Source organism: Diabrotica virgifera, chromosome 9, assembly GCF_917563875.1.
Source record: "Diabrotica virgifera virgifera chromosome 9, PGI_DIABVI_V3a".
NCBI lineage: Eukaryota > Metazoa > Arthropoda > Insecta > Coleoptera > Chrysomelidae > Diabrotica > Diabrotica virgifera.
The window spans coordinates 14,881,418-14,904,165 of record NC_065451.1 but is presented as its reverse complement, the minus strand read 5'-3'; the positions used below and the strand labels follow the sequence as shown (position 1 = coordinate 14,904,165).

The 22,748-nt window shown below is 34.6% G+C and overlaps 1 protein-coding gene across 2 annotated transcripts in view; it reads right to left on the bottom strand.

Annotated features, from left to right (window-relative positions):
• Nucleotides 1-4,277: 4,277 nt before the first annotated feature.
• LOC114346341 (sphingomyelin phosphodiesterase 1-like) overlaps nucleotides 4,278-22,748 on the bottom strand; it is a 61,880-nt gene continuing 43,409 nt past the window's right edge. Inside the window, exons 7-11 of one of the 2 annotated variants that reach the window (XM_050661681.1) lie at nucleotides 21,615-21,815; nucleotides 17,865-18,035; nucleotides 15,000-15,174; nucleotides 5,938-6,128; nucleotides 4,278-4,482 (exon numbers count right to left, since the gene is read on the bottom strand). In XM_050661681.1, the coding sequence (XP_050517638.1) occupies nucleotides 4,359-4,482; nucleotides 5,938-6,128; nucleotides 15,000-15,174; nucleotides 17,865-18,035; nucleotides 21,615-21,815 (862 nt within the window). In that variant the 3' untranslated portion in view covers nucleotides 4,278-4,358. The remainder of the gene's footprint in view (nucleotides 4,483-5,937; nucleotides 6,129-14,999; nucleotides 15,175-17,864; nucleotides 18,036-21,614; nucleotides 21,816-22,748) is intronic. The other variant, XM_050661682.1, reaches the window with a different exon arrangement.

The following is a 22,748-nucleotide window of genomic DNA, read 5'->3' as shown; positions in this document are numbered from 1 at the left end:
TTATCTTTTTTGGCAATTAATGTTAACAATTCCCTGTAATTGCCTCGAATGTCAGAGCCGTCGCCCTCAAAATGACCACGAAACGCTAATTCTTGTTCGGCCAAAAAACATACGGTACATATCTATTATAAGTGAGCTAAGGATATACGAGTACCTATCTATTTTTTTAACAAACTCATTATATGTTTAGCAATATTTGCTTTAAATGCTTGGTTAAGAGAACTTTTAATTCTTGTTTTGCCAAACTGAATCAAATTGGGTATACATTAGGTAATGGAGAAATTTCATGTCTGTTTTTTAAAACTCTAAAACTATTTAAATCGTGAACCTTGTCCACCCATTTTTCTGTAAAAACCAGAAGACATGGCCAACAATACAGTGTATTTTTCTTGCAACCACATAACCAAGGATTTTCACTGTACCAACTAAATTTAAAATATCGAGCTAATTTTTTAAATTCCTTTTTTAAATTGTTTAAAATAGGTCTTTCATTTTCAATAATCTCATTTTATTTTTCAATCAGAATTACTTTTCAAGTAGTTGATCGATTACGCAGCGACACTCATCCATGGTGAACTGCACGCACACTTTTTATTACAGGTACTGTTAGCAAATTTAAATCTGGTAACAGCCCTACTGATATACAAGCGCGCTTACGCCCATCGCTCCTTCAAAATTTTCAGTACTAGCCGGTCCCGAGCCGCCCGAGCGACAGCGAGATAACCATTCATTGTCACCACAAATGAGACTGGTAACAGAATATAATAAAGTGCAACTGAGTCACATAAACTCGCCAATATTTTCGTGTGTCTGGCTATTTACTGAATTAGGTACTATTAACACATAATATAATAATATATTTCTGTTGGTAAAAATAAAATAAAATAATAAATGGAATTATTCATCGCCATAAAATACATATTTATTTGCAAGATTTTTAACTGTTACCAATGGTAACAGTGGTTACATGGACGCTTCACCAGTGGTGATCTCTATTCTTATATTCCTGTCACTAGTGATCTCTACTCGTAGGTAATTGAATTTCAATACTTGTTCTCAAATTTTGCCGTCTGACTATACATTTAGTTTTTTCTACTGATATTCTCATATTGTCGCCTCAAAGCAACAGTAGGACATGTAAAATAATAAAGTTTCGAGAAAAACGCAATTGAAAATTTTACGAAACTTCAGTAATTAATAACTTTTTTATATTTGAATGGATTTACATGGAATATTGTTAAAGATGGTTTAAGTAAGTACAGTGGAACCCCGATAAGTGGGCCCCCGATAACCCGGAAGTCCGGCTAACCCGGACCGATTTTCATCAGATAAATATTTTGATTTTCAGTACATATTTTGTATTTTGACAATGACATCCGTTCTGGGCGTCGAAATGTTAATAAAATTATTCTTTCAATTTAATTGTGGCTTATTTCCCATCAAAATAGTTAATTATCAGATAAACATTTCAACACTAAAAATGTATGTATGTAATATAACATTTTAGAGATAATGTGTATTTGTGTAATTTGAACTATAGATAGTAAAAATGACTCATAAGCACAAGCCGCCAGAAACAACAGGCACCTGTCTGTATTATTCCTTTATTTTTTATTTCAAACTGTGTTAGCATTGTTTAAGAAAGACTATTTAAAAAATTCTTTTTTAATCAATGGTCTCAGTTTACTGCTCTTAATACATAATAACAAAACATCCCTCGGATTGTGACTGTATGAATACAGTATTGTGGTATTGTTCGCTTCGGTTTGCTTTGCGTAGGTTTTGTGTTTGCGTGTTTTTAGTAATTAAGATGTGTAGGTACTGTGCATATTTATATATATTTCATGTTATTTCTATTCTAACGGAGTTTATCTGTAAGTATACTGTATTTTATTAATTTTCACCATATTCTCCGGCTAACCCGGATTTTCGATAACCCGGATCGGCCGCGGTCCCGATTAATCCGAGTTACCGAGGTTTCACTGTACCTAACTTTACATACGTCACATAACAATTTATATTAATTCATAAAAAAGTGAAACATAATCGGAAAAAAAGTTAGTTGTCCTACTGTTGCCCTCAAAGATAATCTGTTTTTTAACGATATCCGTAAATTTCTGTTATATAAATTTATATTGCACTAAAGTTTTGTTTAAAATTTTACACATTTCAATACAAAAAACAAAACATTTTGTTGTTCAAACATGTTATTACATAAATTATAACATGAACATACTTGTTTTTCAAAAATTTAAAAATTTGACAAGTAAATAACCAAAATAAAATGAAAAAATCATCAGAATCAGTTTTGGTAATAGCTGATGCTGAAAGTTGTGAAAGTAAAAACTAATTGCATTTTCTTAAATCAGCCCGAAAAAAGGGGAATTTATCATGAATTTAACTTCCCTTTTTCCTGTGCTTGATAAATTCCAGATAACAACTCAGAATCAGTATTTTTTTGTGTTCGCTAAATACACTAAATTCTGACTTCTTCTAGATACCCATAGTTTTTACAATTTAAATTGGCTGAATTATTCATTTTTACTCTTAACTCTTAACATACACCTTTTAACATCAATGTAATAGAACTAGGTTGTTTAAGATTACTTAAGATAAAATTGTGACCGCAAGCTGGATAATATTATATCAGCGGTTCTCAATCTGTGGTACATGTACCACTGGTGGTACATTTCATTATTTGAGGTGGTACACAAAACGCAAAACAGCCAAAATAAGCAACACTATTATAGTTAATTAGATTACCTAGCTAGATAGGTATTTCAGTTAGGTGGTACCAAAAATAATAAAAAGTATTTGGTGGTACATGACTCAAAAAGATTGAGAACCGCTGTATTATATTATAAACAAAGACATAATCGCAACTCAGCAATAACTACATGGCAACAGTAGGATATGTGCGTAAGATAACTAAGTGTTGCATTAATATTGATGACCAAAATGGGTAAACGACAAAAAATATATGGTATGATATGTATATTGTCTTAGTGTTACATTACAGAATTTGGGCTAAAAGGAATTAAGCTACACAAGGATAATATTATGAAAAAAGTATTTCACTTTTTACTTATCTTAGTGTTACACTCAACAGAAGGGTTTATTTCGAATCATTTGACATGGATAATGGATATCACATAAGTCATTTTTTTTACATATTTTGCTACTGTTGCTTTGAGGCGACGATATTAAGTTTGTTTGCTGTGATATTGAATATGTGGAGCTGTCTTTGTAGGTCATCGTCGTTGTTATCAGCAATTAGTAGATACTGCATCCTGCATCATCGGCATAGCATAGTATCGTGATTTTATGCGCTCCAATGTGGTATCCTTGTTGTTTTCTTACTTCTACTCAGAATATGAAAACCAATATAAAAATCAAAAAGCGCAGATTACCTACTAACGTAATCAAATATGTCGATCAGTGATAACACTCTTCCATATCACTGATGATTAATATTAGATGCAATATTTGTCATAAAGCAAATTACTCCTTGTGTATACTAGACCAGTATTTTTGTGTCTGATTGATTTGAAGAAAGCGTTTGACAGAGTAAGACTCAAAGATGTAATCCATCTTCTCCTCATAGATATGTTAACAATAGATCAGGCTAGTTATGGGCCGCTCAATGCATCGGGGTGTAACGCCAATATCAAGTACAGTGGTCTGGCTATCTTTGTCTGTCGTACGAGTGTGAGTGTATCTACCAAGAGGTGGGAGTAATGGAACGACCAGGAACAACACAGAGGCAGCGGCCATCATACGCTAGAGAGAGAAAGCTAAACGCCGGTAGAGACAGATAGATAGACCACCGACCCGAACTGCTCTGCGTTAAAAAGTATTGAAAACATCTACCAAAACAACAAAATGTCATATGTCACATGTCCCATGTCAAATATCCCAACTGATAGGCTTCCTTCCTTGTTCCTTATACCAAACGGCATTCATTAGCTTATTTTTACAACATAGGCTTTCTATGTGAACAAAATTATGCATTTTAATGTAGTTTTATACGTCCACCATCACTTTTATGACATTGTGTGATATTTGAATTTTTCAACATAATATGATTGCCAATTTTTATATAAATCTAATTATTATTTTTCCATTGCCGAGGCCCCTGGGCAACTGCCTACTTTGCCTATTGGTTAATCTAGCACTGGTATTAAACCGCAGCATGTATCACCAAGTAGGAAGGGGGAGGGGTTAAAAAATGCCAAAAAACATCACGTGATTAATGATTATTGAACATCCCCTTTGCCTCTAAACATTCAATAGTTTAATTGTTTAAAAATAAATTTTATTCTAGTTTTAATACAATCATAAGAAGATTACAAAGTCAGCTATTTGCACCGTCGTCTTTTAGGTTGTCCAGATATTGTGGTAACAATCTTACAGCGTATTTTATGACGACAATTCAAATTGCATAATTCATTGAGCGATGGATCAGCAAGTCTTACAGAGTATCTGAAAACACAAACAAAACCAAAATTATGGACATATACTAGTTCGCTCCGGCGGTCAAATTTTAATACCCTTTCAGAAAAGGGTCACAGGCCACAGCTAAATTCGCTCTGGCCATATATTTCTTAGAAGAGATACAGTGCTAGATGATTCTCGAGACAATAATGAAAGCTTCGAAGTAGGTGATCTTGTCTGGCTTTATAATCCACATGTAGTCGAGGCTTGTCTCCTAAACTACAAAGAAAATAAGAAGGTCCGTATGAAGTTAAGAGGAAAATAAATGACGTAATATACAGGATTAAGAAGTTGCCAAACGGTAAACCAAACATTATTCACATAAATCGTCTGGCACCATATGCTGGCTCAAATGAAATGGAAGAAGCACGAGTCCTCCAACATAAGATGAAAGGTGCCGGACAGCCAAGCTTTAAGGAATTTATGTCAAATTACGCAGAAAGAAAGAGTGCTAGATTCAGCGTGACCACAGAAGTTCGGCGAGATCTGTTTAGTGTTCAGGAAGATGTCTCTCTAGCCCATTGTGTTGCCCAAGACCTCGAGATGACAAAAGGAATCTCGTCCGTATTCAATAGAAAGTTCGGCCACCTGGACGAGTTAAGAAATCAGCAGACTAAAATTGGAAGAGTACTGCGATTAGAAGATGGTCCTCGATTTTTGCTATATATGGTGACCAGGAAGTCTTATACGAACACGCCAAGCTACGAGAACATATGGCGTGCCCTAACTAATTTGAAGAAAATCGTGGGTAATTATTAGGTCAAAAATTTGGCTTTACCAAAAATAGGGCATGCAGTAGAAAATCTAGATTGGAAGATTGTCAGAACTATGCTTGAAGTAATCTTCCTAGAAACCGGCGAACGAATTACTGTGTGTTGCATTAATCGGAATATGCCGTACCCTTCAAAAACAATAGACTGTTATTTTTCCTTGAAGGGTGTATACGGAGCTGGACAGTCGTGTAGATTCCGCCATCCTGGTCCTTCATCTACAGTTTCTGATCACGACGCTCAGATATTAAGAAGGGAGCAGTGTGACGAATTACCGACCGTAAATAACAGGTTCCGTCTCGACAGCCAGACATTTACAGAAACATCAGGAGGAATGACGCGGCAAGTGGCGCGCGAGGGGAATTAATTCATGACGAAAGTTCGACAGCGAAGGCCATGCGGTGACTGGAGATGGGCAGAACATTTTAGAAAATAACGGCTGGTATAAAAAACGGACGATTTTGTAAATAAAGTTAGTTATAGATAAAATTCCGTAGCGTAAAATTGTATAAATAAATTCGTATATATGTAAATTCGAACCGTTCATTTCTTTTTAACTGTAAGTTCGGTACAACATTTTGAATTCTGAGGACGATTTCTGTAGAGGTAATGGAAATGTCAAAATAAACTTATTTTAAAGAAGAGTGATTTTATATCTATACATATGACTTACTTCCAGTAGTTAATCATTAAATCTGTATCAGTAAACAATACATCTACCAAGTCATTTAAACTCTTTGGTGACAGATCCGATAGATCGTAGGCTTCTTTCATGGCATATAATTTTTTCCAGTTCGGGCTCTTATTTGGACTGAGATTTGCTTCTGTCAAATTGAAATAATGGGTTTCGATATCAACGACGTCCTAAAAATGTCAGTAATAAAGAAGTTCGACAGAGTTGCATACTATTACCAGCAATATTTAACGTTATACTTTCAGATAGAGCTCCATTTTCCCGGCCCATTTTGATTTCCCGGGAATAGGGAGTCGGTAATTTGGATTTCTCGGGAACTCCCGGGAATCGGGAAAATTAAAAATAAAAAGAAGTTTAATAAGAAGAAAATTTTTTAATTTTTCAATGCAATTAAGTGGTATCAAAACTTATAAATTTGATTAAATATTAAAAAAATTTTAGAAAAATTCAAAAATTTTAAAAAAATTTAAAATATTAAAGGAAATAATAGAAAAAATATAAATTTGTGTGTAATCTGAATTTTCGTTGGTATTATTGAAATTTATGTTGTAAAAAACATTAATTGTTTAGTATTTTTTTATCTTTTTCCTTTTCTTGTACAGAAATTTACTTAAGTTGAAAACGCGCTTTCTGTTGATGTAGGTGGGGTGCTTTTTAGTGCAGTGAGTCATCATTCTCTTTGCCTTATCCCTATGCGGGGTCGGCTTCCCTAATTGCATTTCTCCACACAATTCTGTCTTGGGTCATATCAATGTTAATCCCCTTTACCAACATGTCCTGCCTTATCGCCTCCCCCCAGGTCTTCTTTGGTCTTCCTCTCCTACTTCTTCCAGGAATCTGCACTTCAGCTATTCTTCGTATTGGGTGATTAACGTCTCGACGTTGAACATGACCAAACCATCTTAACCTATGCTCTCTCATTTTGGCATCAATTGGTGCCACACCTAGACTTCCCCTAATATACTCATTTCTAATTTTATCCTTCTTTGTCACTCCACTCATCCATCTAAGCATTCTCATTTCCGCCACATGCATTCGTTGTTCCTCTTTCTTTTTCACTGCCCAACATTCAGTTCCGTACATCATAGCCGGTCTTATGGCTGTTTTATAGAATTTTCCCTTCAGCTTCATTGGAATTTTTCTGTCACACAACACACCACTCGCTTCTTTCCACTTCATCCATCCAGCCCTAATTCTACTGCATGCATCTCCATATATTTCTCCATTACTCTGTAGTACCGATCCTAGGTACTTAAAACTATTGCTTTTCACAATCATTTCACCATCCAAAGATACCATTTTATTTGTAGTAGCTCCATCTTTAAATGAACATTCCAAATACTCTGTTTTTGTCCTACTAAGTTTTAAACCTTTTTCCTCCAGAGCTTGTCTCCACTGTTCCAGTTTTTGTTCTAGGTCTCTTTCACTATTTCCTACTAACACGACATCATCAGCATACATTAAGCACCATGGAATGTTACCCTGTAGTTTCGTTGTTATCTGGTCCACAACTAATGAGAATAAATACGGACTAAGCACAGAACCTTGGTGCAATCCTACTTTCACATGAAATTTATCAGTCTCTCCCACACCTGTCCTAACACTAGTCGTTACTCCCTCATACATATCCCTCACAATCTTTACATATTCACCAGGGACTCCTTTCTTATTGAGTGCCCACCACAGAATCTCTCGAGGAACTCTATCATATGCTTTCTCAAGATCAATGAATACCATATGAGCGTTTGTTTCTTTACTCCTGTATTTTTCCATCAATTGCCTTATAATGAAAATTGCATCTGTTGTTGATCTACCCTGCATAAAGCCAAATTGATTCTCGGATATTTCGGTCTCTTCACGTATCCGTCTGTCAATTACTCTTTCCCATATTTTCATGGTGTGGCTAAGCAGTTTTATAGCCCTGTAGTTTGTACATTGTTGTATATCTCCCTTGTTTTTGTAAACAGGTACCAGTATACTGCTTCTCCATTCGTCTGGCATTTGTCCGACTTCCATAATTCTATTAAATAGACCTGCTAGCCACCTTGTTCCTGTCTCTCCCAATGCTCTCCATACTTCCCCAGGAATATCATCTGGTCCTACCGCTTTTCCTTTCTTTATTTTTTGAAGCGCTTGAGCCACTTCCTCGTTGGTTATTTTGGTGACCATTGCTGCTACTGTCTCCGTTGGCTCTACAGGCTGTCTGTCAAATTCTTCATTTAATAAGCTGTCAAAGTACTTTCTCCATCTCTTTTTGACTTCCCTTTCGTGAACTAGTATTTTATTATTTTCATCTCGGATACATCTAATCTGATTAAAATCTTTTGCTTTCTTTGCTCTCTGTTTGGCTATTTTATATATCTTCGTTTCGCCTTCCCTGGTATCAAGTTGATCGTATAGGTTTGAATACGCTTCTGCTTTGGCTTTTGCTACTGCTACTTTCGCTTCCTTTTTCGCCACCATATAGTTTTGAAGATCTATGTCGGATCTGGTTTCTTGCCACTTTTTATATAATATTCTCTTCTCTTTTATTTTTCCTTGTACTTCGTTTGACCACCACCAAGTCTCTTTATGCTCAAACTTTTTTCCTGACGTTTTCCCAAGTATTTCAATAGCAGTCTCTCTAATACTACTGGCCATTTTTCTCCAAATTGTATTAGGGCTTCCTTTCATGTTCCAACATATTTTTTCTACTATTCTTCTCCTGAATAGACCTTCTTTCTCATCTTTCAGCAGCCACCACTTGATTTTTTGTGGTCCTCTCCGATATTTTTGTTTAGTTTCGCTTTTTACTTCGATGTCCAGAAGAAGCAGCTTATGTTGTTGGCTTACTGTCTCACTCACTATTACCTTGCAGTCCCTACATTCACGTATGTCTTCTTTCCTTATCATGAAGTAGTCTATTTGGGATTGATGTTGTCCACTTTTGTAGGTAATAAGTTGAGTTTCTCTCTTTTTAAAGAATGTGTTAACAATCGCCATATCCAATGCTGTTGCTAATTCAAGCATGTCATCTCCAGCTTCATTTCTAGTTCCAAAGCCTAATCCCCCATGTATTGTTTCATATCCTGTCTTGGTTTGGCCCACATGTGCATTGAAATCACCTCCTATTATAACTTTCTCCTCTGCTGGAATATCACTCAGTACGTCTCCTAATTGATCATAGAAAGCTCTTCTTTCATTCTCACCCAGACCTGTTTGGGGAGCATACACACACACAACATTCAATACCTCTTTATCAATTACAAATTTCACTGACATCATTCTATCACTCGTTCTTACAACTTCTACTACGTTATCTTTCATTTCACTATCAGCAATTATACCAACTCCATTTCTAGTGTTACTACTCCCTACATACCACAATTTGTATCCTTCACCTAGTTCTTTCGCCCTTTGTCCTTTCCACCTAGTTTCTTGAATACAAGCAATTTGAACTCTTCTTCGTTTGAGCGCATCCACTAACTCCAGACTCTTACCTGTAAGACTACCAAGATTCCAAGACCCTATCCTAATTTTTCTAACCTGTAATGGTGTTCCCCCTGAGATAGTCCTCACCCGGAGATCCGAACGGAGGCTCATTTTACTTCCGGAACATTTTACCTCAGGAGATGCCATCATTTCAGTATAAGTTTTTATTGCGTTTGGAGAAGGTCTTTTCATTATTATGGCCTGAAAAGATTTTTGGATATTTGATGCCTGAATGCCTTTTCTATCAGCACCATACCCTGCCCTGCACGTTTAGCCAATACACCACCAATGCAACCAAAGTGCAGTATTACCCCACACCCGCCTGCATTTTTCTGTATAGGCCAGGATCCCTACTGTAAGGACTGCCCTATAAGCCAATGTATTGTTGCCCGTATCCCGCCGCTAGGAGGCACGTACTTTGGTTATTTCGGGATACTTTTTTAGTGCAGTGAGTAATTTTTTTAAATGTTTGATCAGCTGATTTGCACCAATATAATAACGCATTAAATTTCCTATGTATAGTCCAGAACGCCACTGCGCATCCGCTAGGAAAAATATTCTAATTCGGATTTTTTACACAATCTTACTCAAAAAGGACTCCTTTTAACAAATTTGCATGTTGCCAGGACCAAAAGGTGGTCAAAAATTTTTTAAACGTTTTTTTTTGTTTTTTTCCTAAAATTATTTTTTTTGCATGGAACAAAGTTTTTTTAGGTTTTTTGGATCATTCCAAACAGAAAAGGTCTTTAGTGACTTTTCTCTAAAAATGATAGTTTTTGACATATAAGCGATTAAAAATTGAAAAATTGCGAAATCGGCCATTTTTAACCCTCAAAAACTATGTGAAAAACTGAAAACTTGAATGTTGCCAAGGTAGGTAGATATTCTTTAAACATCGATTGATGAAATCCCGAAGAGTTTTTTGCAATATAATATTCAAAACTCCTTTGTTTTTAATTTCTAATCACGCGTGCGCGACACTATTTTCCACCGACAGTATGGTGCAAATGAAAGGAATAAATTCGTTATTTCGTAAACCGGCGATTTTAAGAAAAAAACCCGAAACAGGTCGATTTTTATTTTTAAGTTATGATATTGTGGCATGTATGGTATACTAGTGACGTCATCCGTGTGGGAGTGATGACGTAAAAGATTATTTTTTTTAAATGAGAATAGGGGTCATGTGGTAGCTCATTTGAAAGGTTCTTCAATTCTCTATTCAGTAATGTAAACATTTACATAATTATTTATACAGGGTGTCAAAAAAATCTGTAAGAATTCCCGGGAATCGAGATTTACATTTTTTACTGAATTCCCGGGAAATTTGTCCCGGTAATTTCCCGGGAATGGAGCTCTACTCTCAAAACATCTTTAGAGAAGCCCTGAATGAATCAGAAAATGGAATTAAGTATTAGGGGAGTCAATAGAGCACGAAAATATACATTGTTTCGGAAAAAATCAAACAAGCTTATATTTTTCTAAAACTTTTTTTGTTAGTTTATATACATGTTAAGGTAAAAAGTTCTGCTCACAGATTTAGCCGCTAATTGTTTATTAATTGTTTAAACAATAACCATTTTTTTTGTATAAATTAATTTTAAAATATCGTTGAATTTATCATTTTACTTTGATAAGATATGTTTCTATTTTGTTTTTGATTATGCTGAATCCGAATATGGCATTACAATTTGAATATTAAAACATTTTGAGCTCTTATACAGTATGTCTGAGTAACTAGGAACCATATAGGAAACTTTTTTATTACTTCTCAATTTTACGAAAAAAAGTTATTCTTGATAAAATCCTCCGCATAGTCTAAAATCTAAAACTCAACCATCAGATATAAAATTTTATCAAATTTATACGAAGTATGTCAAAAATATGAATTTCTTTAGAGTAAAGTACCTTTATATTTCAGAATATCAAAAACTGTTATTATGGAAGTTGTTCGGAATTAAAACCTATGTTTCAGTATGCAATTACAATCTTCTAATTAAAAAAAATTGCAAATTTTTCTCAAATTACGGATACCCAACATCATTTCATTACAATCATAAATACTATCTTATTATCAATTTTACGAAAAAAGTTATTCTTCATAAAATGCTCTACCTGGTCTACAATCTAAGATGCAACCATCCGATATCAAACTTCTTCAATTTTATACAAGGTATGTAAAAAATACGAATTTCGCTAACACTTAAGTATAAGTACCTTTATAGTTCACAATATTTCAATTAGAAGGATGTAATTGAATATTGAAACGTAGTTTCTAAATTGCAAGCAATTTTTCTTAATACCAACTTTCGATATTGTAAAATTAATAAATAAATTAATAAAATTAATAAATAAAATTAATAAAATTAATAAATATAAATGTACCTACTTTACTCTTGAGTGAAATTCATATTTTTTGACATACCTCGTATAAAATTAATAAAATTTGATATATGATCATAGATTCTATACGATGCAAAGCATTTTATGAAGAATAACTTTTCTTTCGTAAAACTGATAATAAAAAAGTTATCAATAGGTTCCAAGTTACGCAGACATATTGTTAAAAGCTCACAAAAAAATGTTTTTAACATTTAATATTTTTAAGCTTAAATGTATTTTATGTAACTTGTACAGAAAAAGGTTTTGATGACTTTGTACAGACATTTTTTTAACTGATATTTTTCAGTATTTATATTACATTTTTTTATCTTTTTTAATTTTCTCAAAAATAAGTTGTTTATTTTATGTCCAAAGTAAAATAATGCATAGTATAGTAGTGCATAGTAAGGACTACATTTTAAGCTTTAAAAAAATACTTATAGAATTGTAATAGATCTATTCAAACTTAAGTTATACCCTCTTAAAGTGGTAGTAATTCTGTAAAACTACGAAGTTTTTAAAAATTACATTATATGAGACGTCGTATCATTTGAATTAAATTTTTGACATTATTTTTGAATAAAACATAATTTAGCAAGCTGTTTGAAAGGTAAGTTGTGCAGAAAGTTATATAAGTAAAATTGTATTAGTTACACATTTTTAAATCATTTTTAAACCAAATTCATATAAGTCTCACTTTCCACTCACACCGTACTTATTCCCATACATTTTATTTCTTTTTATTATAACTATAAGATAGCTTAGTTGCTCTTCTTTCATATCTAATTTGTAAAATTTCATTTGATCCATCAGTTAAAGAATTATATTAAAATAACTCAATACTGCGTTTCGCCGAACGCAAGTATGTGCGCCAATATTTATGAGAAGGGTGACTTTAGTGTTATAAGTAAAAAATTATAGAAGCTATAGATTTAATTTTAGAAATCTTTATTTCTAAATATTTAGATTAATATAAGGTTTTTTTGTGTAAAATTTTCTGAATTTTTCAATGGCCAAGTCAGTTTTTTCGTAAGATTTATATTTTCATATTTAATCTATAGGAATAAAAGGCAGATATCGAGCATCTAGTTTTATCGATATCTGCCTTTATTCCTATAGATTCCATATATTCGAGCATTCATTCAACCTTCTTTTATTTTAATTTTCATATTTGTTTAAAAAAAAACAACTAATTTCTCAGTTCATTTGTTTGATAAAAAATGAAGCACCTACTTCTGGAGTAGAACTTTTTGATATGTTGTTTATCATATGATATGAACATTTTTTAATGAAATTACAAAAAGATCTATCTTGTATGATTTTTTCCGTAGTCAAAATCTCTATTGACTCTCCTATATATGGTATTAGATATGTAGACGATACCATATTGTTGACAGAATGATCAAATATGATGAGGACGCTGATAGTGTTGTTTCAAACTATGATCAATTTTAGCGCCAGATGGCGCTAGCCACCTACTATCATCACTTCAGTTGCAATGGGTGGGAAAACCTCTCGATACGAATCAGTTAAAATATGGAGAACAATGCCTACGTTCCTTCCGATGAAGGCTCCAATAAGAGCTGAAAATCGCGGTTCAAGGGACTGGACTGCACTCCGTATTCTAATTGAAAAGTAAGATTGTTTTGCCTTCGCATTGCAACTGAATAAAAATGGTATACATTTTTATTTTATAGTCGTATTACTCCGTAGAGTAACTAGGTGCATTTTTCCGTTGGAACTTTACCAGCTGCAGACGGGGGATGTGAATTGCATAGTGTAGATTTCCTTCCCTCTCGTCTTCACTGCAGCATCCATTTGACTTGCAAATTGTGGAAGTCTTGGAGGTGTCACCAGGAAAGTGTACCAATAAGTTTTCAATTTAAAAATCTTTTAGTAATATTTTTAATATTTTCAATATTAATAATTTACTATTAGGATTGAAAACTACTTCGTCTTTCAATGCCAGATAGCGCTAGCCACCTACTATCATCATTTCAGTTGCAATGGGTGGGAAAACCTCTCGATACGAATCAGTTAAAATATGGAGAACAGTGCCTACGTTCCTTCCGATGAAGGCTCCAATAAGAGCCGAAAATCGCGGTTCAAGGGACTGGACTGTACTCCGTATTCTAATTGAAAAGTAAGATTGTTTTGCCTTCGCATTGCAACTGAATAAAAATGGTATACATTTTTATTTTATGATCAATTTCTTCATTTTCTTCTTCCGTCTTATATGTAGGCTTTAAATCCTATTTCTTCTTCAATATTAATTAGCTTCCTAAGTTGTTTGTTTAAATTATCGCACCATCTTTTTATTGGTCTGCCAATACTTCTTCGTCCATTTGGTGACATCTCGTACTATTCGTGCTATCCTATCCTCTGCCATTCTACTAATGTGTTCGTTCCACTCCTGTTTCCGTTTTGTCACCCATCCATTTATGTCTTCTACATTGCATGATCTTCTTATGTTTTCACTTCTTTCCCTATCCAAGAGACTTTTCCCTGATATTCGTCGAAGTATTTTCATCTCTGTTGTTTCTAGTAGTTTTCTCGTTTTAGATGTGTTAGGTTTTGTCTCCGCTCTGTATGTCAATATAGGTCTGACTGCTGCTTTATAGATCATTGCTTTTGTGTCTTGTCTTAGGTGTTTGTTCTTCCAGATTGTGTCATTAAGAGATCCCGTCGCTTTACTTGCTTTTAAGCATTATTGTCGTACTTCCTCTTCAACATCTCCGTAACTGGTTATATCTATTCCCAGATTATCTAAACCTTGCTTCCTGCTTTATTATTTTCCCATCAATTTCGATTTTACATCGTAGTGGGTATTTAGATGTTGTCATACATTTGGTTTTTTCTGCTCATTTTATCGTATTGTATTTCTTGGCTGTTGTATTGACGATGTGTGTTAATCTTTGGAGATCGTCTTCTGTCTCGGCGATTAATGCGGCGTCGTCTGCTTAACATAATATTCGGATTTCTTTGTTCCCCATCCTGTAACCATGACCTTTACGTACTGCTTCTATTATTTCGTCCATTATTATATTAAAGAGCATTGGGCTCAACAAGTCACCTTGTCTGACTCCGCTGTGTACTGGTAGAAACTGTGTTAGTTTTCCATTTATCTTTGCATGTATTCGATTATGGAAGATGATCAATGATCAATGATCAATTTGACTGTGAATACTTACCATTGTATCAGGATGGACATGTACTATTTTGTAGGCCGGATTGGAATTTTGGTAGGGTGATAAATTTGCCCCATTGAAAGCGGCGTTAATAGGACGACTGTACGTGTCATAGAATATTTTAAATCCATCAGTACCAGTATGGCCATAAAACTGTCCTTTTATAATATGAGCGTATCTAAAACGAATAAAGACAGAAATAGAAAATATTTCAAATAAAACGCAACTCTAAAATGTATAATACATGCCTGAATTGCCGATATAAATGAGTCAGATTAAATAAATTATTAGAAGAATTTTTTACTAAGCAACAACATTTTTGTTTATTTAGTATTATTTTGTATTTTGACAACGACACCCGACTTGGGCGTCGAAACGTTAATAAATTCATTTTTTTTGGTAAAATTGTGGCTTATTTCCTATTTAAAATAGTTCAGAAATAGAAAAGTATCAATAACGAAGTAGATATTAGGTTTGTTCTAGCATCAGTTTCAAACGGTTTGAAACCATCAGCGAATAGTCGACCAGCGCGAGTAGAGGGGATAGCACTGGTGACTGTATTATGTTCTCTCTACTGACCAACTGTTTGCTGACGGTTTCTGAGTAGTTTGACTGTTTGCTAGAACAAACCTATAAATAAAGAAATTACGAAAGTCTCAGATACAGAACACATTATTACCAGAGAACAATAGATCTCGCCAGTGGCGCACACCTAGACCCCCTACACGCGACACTATATACACGGAATTTTCGATTTTATAAATCTGACTGAATTGAAAATTGGGCCAACTCCCATCTTAAAGTTCAGGAAAAGACTCACCCATTCATATGTCAACCATCCATTTTGGTCCAAGAGTGTGGATTTTACGGCCCTTCCTATTTAGGGTCTGTTTTTCGTTCTCGTCCCCAAAACTATCAAAAACTTTAAAAATTTAACCCGACCTTTACGGCTTCTAATAGAAGCGATCATTACCTTTCCAACGCATGTCTAATTTTGAAAATCAGTTATACCGTTCAAAAGTTACCGAGCTCAGAAATATGAGTCATTTTTTATTTAAAAAAGGGAAAATGTTTGTGGATATGTATGTATGTGTGTGGAAAAGTTAAACCGATTTTAAAAAATTAAAAAGCTTTTTTTCTGTATTTGAAGAGGGGGTGAGGGCCGATTCAGAACCGGTGTAGTTTGTGAGTTTTGACTACCCATAAGCACAGTATATAGAGGTCTCTCTTTATGCTGTGCCATAAGCCAGCTATAGGACTTGGTAGGTAAAAAACAGCATATTTTTTGGCGGTATATATCTTCGGTTCAAGAAAAGACAAGAGAACAGTAAATACACTAAATCAATAGCGTTGAGTTAGGCTTTCAAATGGTGTCTAAGCTGTCAGGATCAGACATATACACGGCTCAGTATAGCCGAAAAACTGAAAAACTAAACTTGGAAAATTTTGGTTTTTCGACAATTACTCTAAATTTCAACCTACGAATTACGCCAATAACTGAGCGTTTGTAGAAGGACTCTAGACAAATCTAACGGTGTATACCTTATATGCGGGAAAATTCGAAATTTTAAGTTATAGGCTTCATAAGTATGATCAAATCTATTTCTTATGGGAAAAACGGTTTTTCAAGCTCAATAATTCCTGTAATAGCTTCAGTTATCATACTTGACCTTAGATGCATAAGATACTACTTGTCAATCCGTTTCAAACTTATGTTTAGTGAAAAAAATCGGTTAAGCCGTTTAGAAGTTATTAAGCTACAAAAGTATATCCAATTGACGATTATTCCGTAATGGTTTATGTAGTTGTAGTGGTTACGACGCTAGTTTGATCTGGCAATGGGCAATCCGAGTTCAATTACCGGCAATTCCAATATTTTTTCAATCTATTTCGAATAGAAAAACAATCTAGTGTACATTCGATGGACACTAGATCATTTGGGAGATAATGCGACAAAGGCGACCATTTATAAAGCTTAAAGTGTAATCGAGAAACATTGCATTCAACTTTATACATTTAATTTATAAATATCTTTGAAAAACTCCTGATACAAGAATAAAAAACCGCTAAACGCCGTAAAAATGAGTGGCGCATACAATATTCCAGCTACAAAAGATCTGATATGAATATTACGTGGCGCGAAAATGTATTTTCATTTTGATGCAAAACAAAATTCTAGTTTTATTTAAAAAGATTTTTTCATAATATTTGCTAAATTTGAAGTAAACGCTCCACAAAAGAGTTTCAAAATTCAAACTGTATCAAAGTTACTCTTTTGTGGCGCGTTTTACTTCAAATTGGGCAAATATTATGAAAAAATCTTTTAAAACAAAACTAGAATTTTGTTTTGCATCAAAATGAAAATACATTTTCGCGCCACGTAATATTCATATCAGATCTTTTTTAGCTGGAATATTGTATGCGCCACTCATTTTTACGGCGTTTAGCGGTTTTTATTCTTAATAATATACACTAATTTAAATTTGAAACTTTCCCTATTAGAACCATTCTCTGTTAACATCCTGAATATCCGCCTTAGGCACAGAAATGACGAATCATAGGCGTAACCAGGATGATCCTAAGGGGGGGTTACAACTACCTGAAAGGGGGGGGGGGTTAGAACTACTGGAAGGTCTCTGAAAGCTATGGTGTTAAGCGTACAGAGCTCAAAGTACATCTCAATGGGGGGGTCATAACCCCCAAAACCCCCCTGGTTACGCCTATGTGACGAATATAGAAAACAGGTAGTCTGGAAAGGATCCTATAATATGCAATCACATTCCGTTTTCATTCGTCTAGGAAAAGGTACGAGAAATGGTTCTTGTCATTCAAGACAAATCGATGTAATATAAGGAAATTATATCCTACCTTTCGACTATTTTAGTGTAACTGGCCTCCCATGGTTGTATACAATCGTTGTTACCAACTGGTAGGTGAGTAAGGATATGTACGTATTGTTCATATCTCTCTGATTTTTCCAATTCTCTTACTAAAAATTGTAGCTGCTCATCAATGAATCTTGTTTGTAATAATAACCACCTAAAACCAAATAATTTTGAAGAAAAAGACGGCTTACTATACCTATCTAAAAAATGAACAATTACCAACCGGTGGAACAGGCTGGCTTCCGCAAAGGATATAGTATATCAGACCACCTGCTGACAATGAGAACACTAATAAAGAAGGGAAATGAATACTAAGTAAAACCGTTTTACCCGTATTTCTTGCCAGGGCCCCCGTAAGAACTACTGGCGCCTGTGTGCAAAAAAGGTTTCTGGCGCCCCTTGTCATTTTACAGGCATAGGTATTTTGATAATGTTTTTTTTATTTATTTTTCTTTGAAGATAGGTAGGTAGGTGCTTTAAATAAAGCAAAATAGGTACAAATAACACCATAGCAAACCTTAATTGAATAAGGTTTAAGGGGCTTTATTGAATACATTCTGCTGGACCATCTTGTCACACTTAGAGGGTTTAAACTTAACCCAAAAACATTTTTTCCTACCCCACCCACAACATCCCACCTTTTTGTGGATGACGAACCCAGAGTACCGCGATTTTCAAATTTTGTCCATTTAGACGGGACTATATCGTCGCCCCCGTTAGCGAAATTATTCTGATTCGATTTTTTGCACAAACTTACTCAAAAAGAGGTCCCTTATAACAAAGCCACAGGGTGCCAGGCGGTGCAGTGGTCGAAAAATTGTTTAAACAATTTTTTAAAAGCATGATTTAAAGCATAAAAGCAACAATTTAAAAAAATGATTAATAGCAAGCTGAAAATTTGTTAATAGCTTAACGGTCGACAAACTTTGATGTAAGGGAAAATTGGAACAGGAGATGTTTTAATTGTGGAACAGGTTAAAAATTTGGAACGTCAGACTATGAAAACGTTTTATGTATTTTGTCGGACAGAACTTCCAATTGATTTGTTGCCCTTTCATTAAACTCTCATGCAAAAATCAGACTGCTATTTGTCACCAACATAATTTCTGTCATTTAACATGTTCTACGTGTTGGACTTATTAAAATGCCCAGTTGGTGATAAATGCTAGTCTGACTTTTGCATGAAAATTTAATGAATGGGTAACAAATCAATTGAAAGTTCTGTCCGACAAAATACATGTGACGTTTTCGTAGTCTGACGTTTCAAATTTTTAACCTGTTCCACATTTTAAACTTTCCCTGTTCCAGTGTTCCCGTACATCAAAGTTTATCCGACTAGATACCGTTAAACCATTAACAAATTTTTAGCTTTAATCATCTTTTTTTGGTACGCGGGATCCAGGTCTATTGGGTCATTTTGAGTAAAAAAGGTCTCTTGTCATTTTTCTCTAAAATTGATTGTTGTCGAGTTATACGCGATTTATGATTTGAAAAATGCGAAAATGGCCATATAACTCGACAACAATCAATTTCATAGAAAAATCACAAAAGCCCTTTTTTGTTCAGAATGACCCAAATTATCTAAAAAAATTGTTCAAAGTGAAAAAATTGTTTTTGTGAATTTGTTTTAAAAAATTGTTTAAACAATTTTTCGACCAAGGACCGCCTGGAACCCTCAGAATTTGTTATAAGAACGTAGTTTTGTGTAAGTTTTTGCAAAAAAATCTAACCGATAAAATTTCGCTAACGTGGGCAACGATACAGCCTGGACTATAGCGCTAATTAAAAACGGCAGCTCTGTAATAAAATAATGTCAAAAATTTCTTCAGGATCTTCATGGAGGGGTTTTAAACTTTGCTTTGACTTTATAATTCACTTTTTGACTTTCGTAATTATAATTTTCAATCGAGTTATTAAGCCTTGAAAATGGCCATTTTCGCATTTTTTTTAATTTTAAATGGCGTATAACTCGACAACAATCAATTTTAGTGAAAAATGACAAGATACCTTTTTTACTCAGAATGACCCAAGTGATCTAAAAAAATTGTTCGAAATGAAAAAATTATTTTTGTGAATTCGTTTCACCAATTTTTCAACCACGGCAACGCCTGGCACCCTGTGGATTTGTTATAAGGACCTCTTTTTGAGTAAGTTTGTGCAAAAAATCGAATCGGAATAATTTCGCTAACGGGGGCGACGATACAGCTCGGTCTAATTAGTTATTTGATAGGTATGCGATTTTTAACTCTTGTCGAATTATCATTTGAGCGCCACATAATCGTTCGCTTATCGATGAGATAGAATTACCGCCCACACACTATTGCACGATGTCTGGAATTTTTCCACGAAATGAGGGTATAGTTAGGTGTTTTTTTATCTACAGAATGGGTGTTTGTTATTTTTATAGCCGGATTTTTTATTTTATATCTATAGAGACACTAATGCTATCCAAACAAAATAAAACTGAACTATTTAATTTCTCAACTTTTGTTTTAAAATTAATTTTTGATTTTTTTGTAAATATTTTTGCAATTTTTGACCCTATGTTTTGGCGCCCCTAAAGGATGGCTCCCGTATGCATTGCACACTTTGCACATATGGTAGCGGGGGCCCTGTTTCTTGCCATCGTAGACTACGAAAAGACGTTTGATAGTATCGAGATGTGGGCCATAGAACAAGCTATTAATAATTGTAGAATAAATTCGAGATATAGACAACTAATACATAATATATATGAAAATGTAACTATGATAGTAGAACTAGACGAAAATATAAATCCCATCACCATTAAGAGACGCGTGAGACAAGAATATCGCCAAAGCTTTTGAACCTAGCCCTAAAAGACGTCTTCAAAACGACAAATTGGTCAACCTATGGCATTAACGTTAATGGCAAGAAGCTAAACCACCTCAGATTCGCTGACGACATTGTGATTGTAGCGAGCTCATCCGAAGAACTGCAAATTATGAGGGAGGAACTCATAGGCAGCTAACAATTTGTCGCCCTAAAAATGAACATGAGAAAAACAAAAATAATGACAAACACAGATGACCCCAGACGTATAACTATAAATGGCAGTGAGATAGAGAAAGTCCAGGAATATATCTACCTATGCCAAATCCTGAAACTTGACAAAGAGAACCAATGTGCGGAAATTACTAGGAGAGCAAGACTAGCATGGGGAGGATTTGGAAAACTTAGGTGGATACTTAAGAACCGCAAAATACCCCAATACTTGAGGAGCAAAGTATACACCTGCTGCATCCTTCCTATCATAACATATGGATATCAAACCTGGGACCTAACCAAGGCAAATATGAATAAACTAGCCACAACAGAAAGAGCTATGGAAAGAGCAATGTTAGGTATACGACTGACAGATAAAAAGAGGAACGACTGGGTAAGATCAAAAACAAAAGTCGATGACATAACAAAAGTTGCCAAACTTAAATGGAGCTTCGCAGGCCACACTGCTAGACAAAAAGACCAAAGTTGGAATGCAACAATACAACATTTATTAGAGTACCAAAGACCTTACCAAAGTAAACGACCGAGAGGCAGACCACAGATGAGGTAGATTGATGATATTAAAAGAGTAGCCTAAACAAATTGGAAATATGTTGCTCAGGATAAAGACCGATGAAAGGAGGTGGGAGAGGCCTATGTCCAAACGTAGACGATAGAAGGCTAAGAAAAAGAAGAATATACCTATCTATAATTTGTAATTACTTACCAGTTAAACTTGTAGCATACATTATTGTTTAATCCAATAACTTTTAATCTACCACTGACCGTATGAGCATAGTAGCCTTGACTTTGAATAGTCTTCAACGTATTCTCGTGTAACCACGATTGACTGAATGCCGCAAAGTCAACATACAGCATTTTATTGGAGAGACCTTTTGAATAGATGTCTGGTAGATTAGGAGCAAACCTGAAACAGCAATGGTACATTCAATATTTTCTTAAGTATTGTGTATTATCTATCTATCTAATCAGCACTAAGCATCCATCCTTGGACCTTGGATATAGGCCTCCTCTTACTTCTTCCATGCCGCTCTATCTTGGGCTATTTGCATCCATTTTGATACAGTGTGTTTCTTCAGGTCATCGGACCATCGCATCTGTGGTCTTCCCCTTTTTCATTTGTTGTTCCACGGTCTCCAATGTATAATCATCGTAGTCCATCTTTCATCCTTCTGCTGTAGGGTGTGTCCGGTGAACTTCCATTTAAGGTTTGCTACTTGGGTAGAGACATCTTTCACTTTTGTTTTGTTACGGATACATTCGTTTCTTTTCCTGTCTGATAGTTTAATGTTCAGCATTTGTCTTTCCATGGATCTTTCTGTCTTTGCTATTTTTTCCATATTTTCTTTTGTAGACGTCCATGTCTGAGATAGTACCTTCTTTAACGGTAAAATATTGCAAAACCTCTAAATTTAAAAAAACCGCTTGGATTGACATGAAATTTGGCATACACATAGCTAACAGATCAAAGAAAAAAAGTGATATTGTGCCGATGTGTGCTTTTGCCCTAGGGGTGAGTTTCACCCCCTTTTGGGGGTGAAAAAATATATGTCCAAAATAAGTCCGGAAATCGATTAACTGACTAATTCTAAGCAACTTTTGTTCTATAGAGTTTTTTCACCAAGTCAATACTTTTAGAATTATTTTCGAGTGAACTTATTCATTTTTCAACAAAATAATCACGTTTTTAGACGGTTTTTCGCAAATTACTCAAAAAGTAAGTATTTGATCGAAAAAAATATTCTCAAAACAATATATCCTGTAAAAAGTGAAAAAAATGGTGTATACATTAGGCCTCTATACTTAGCAGAAGCAGAGTTATAGCTAATGAAAAATAGGT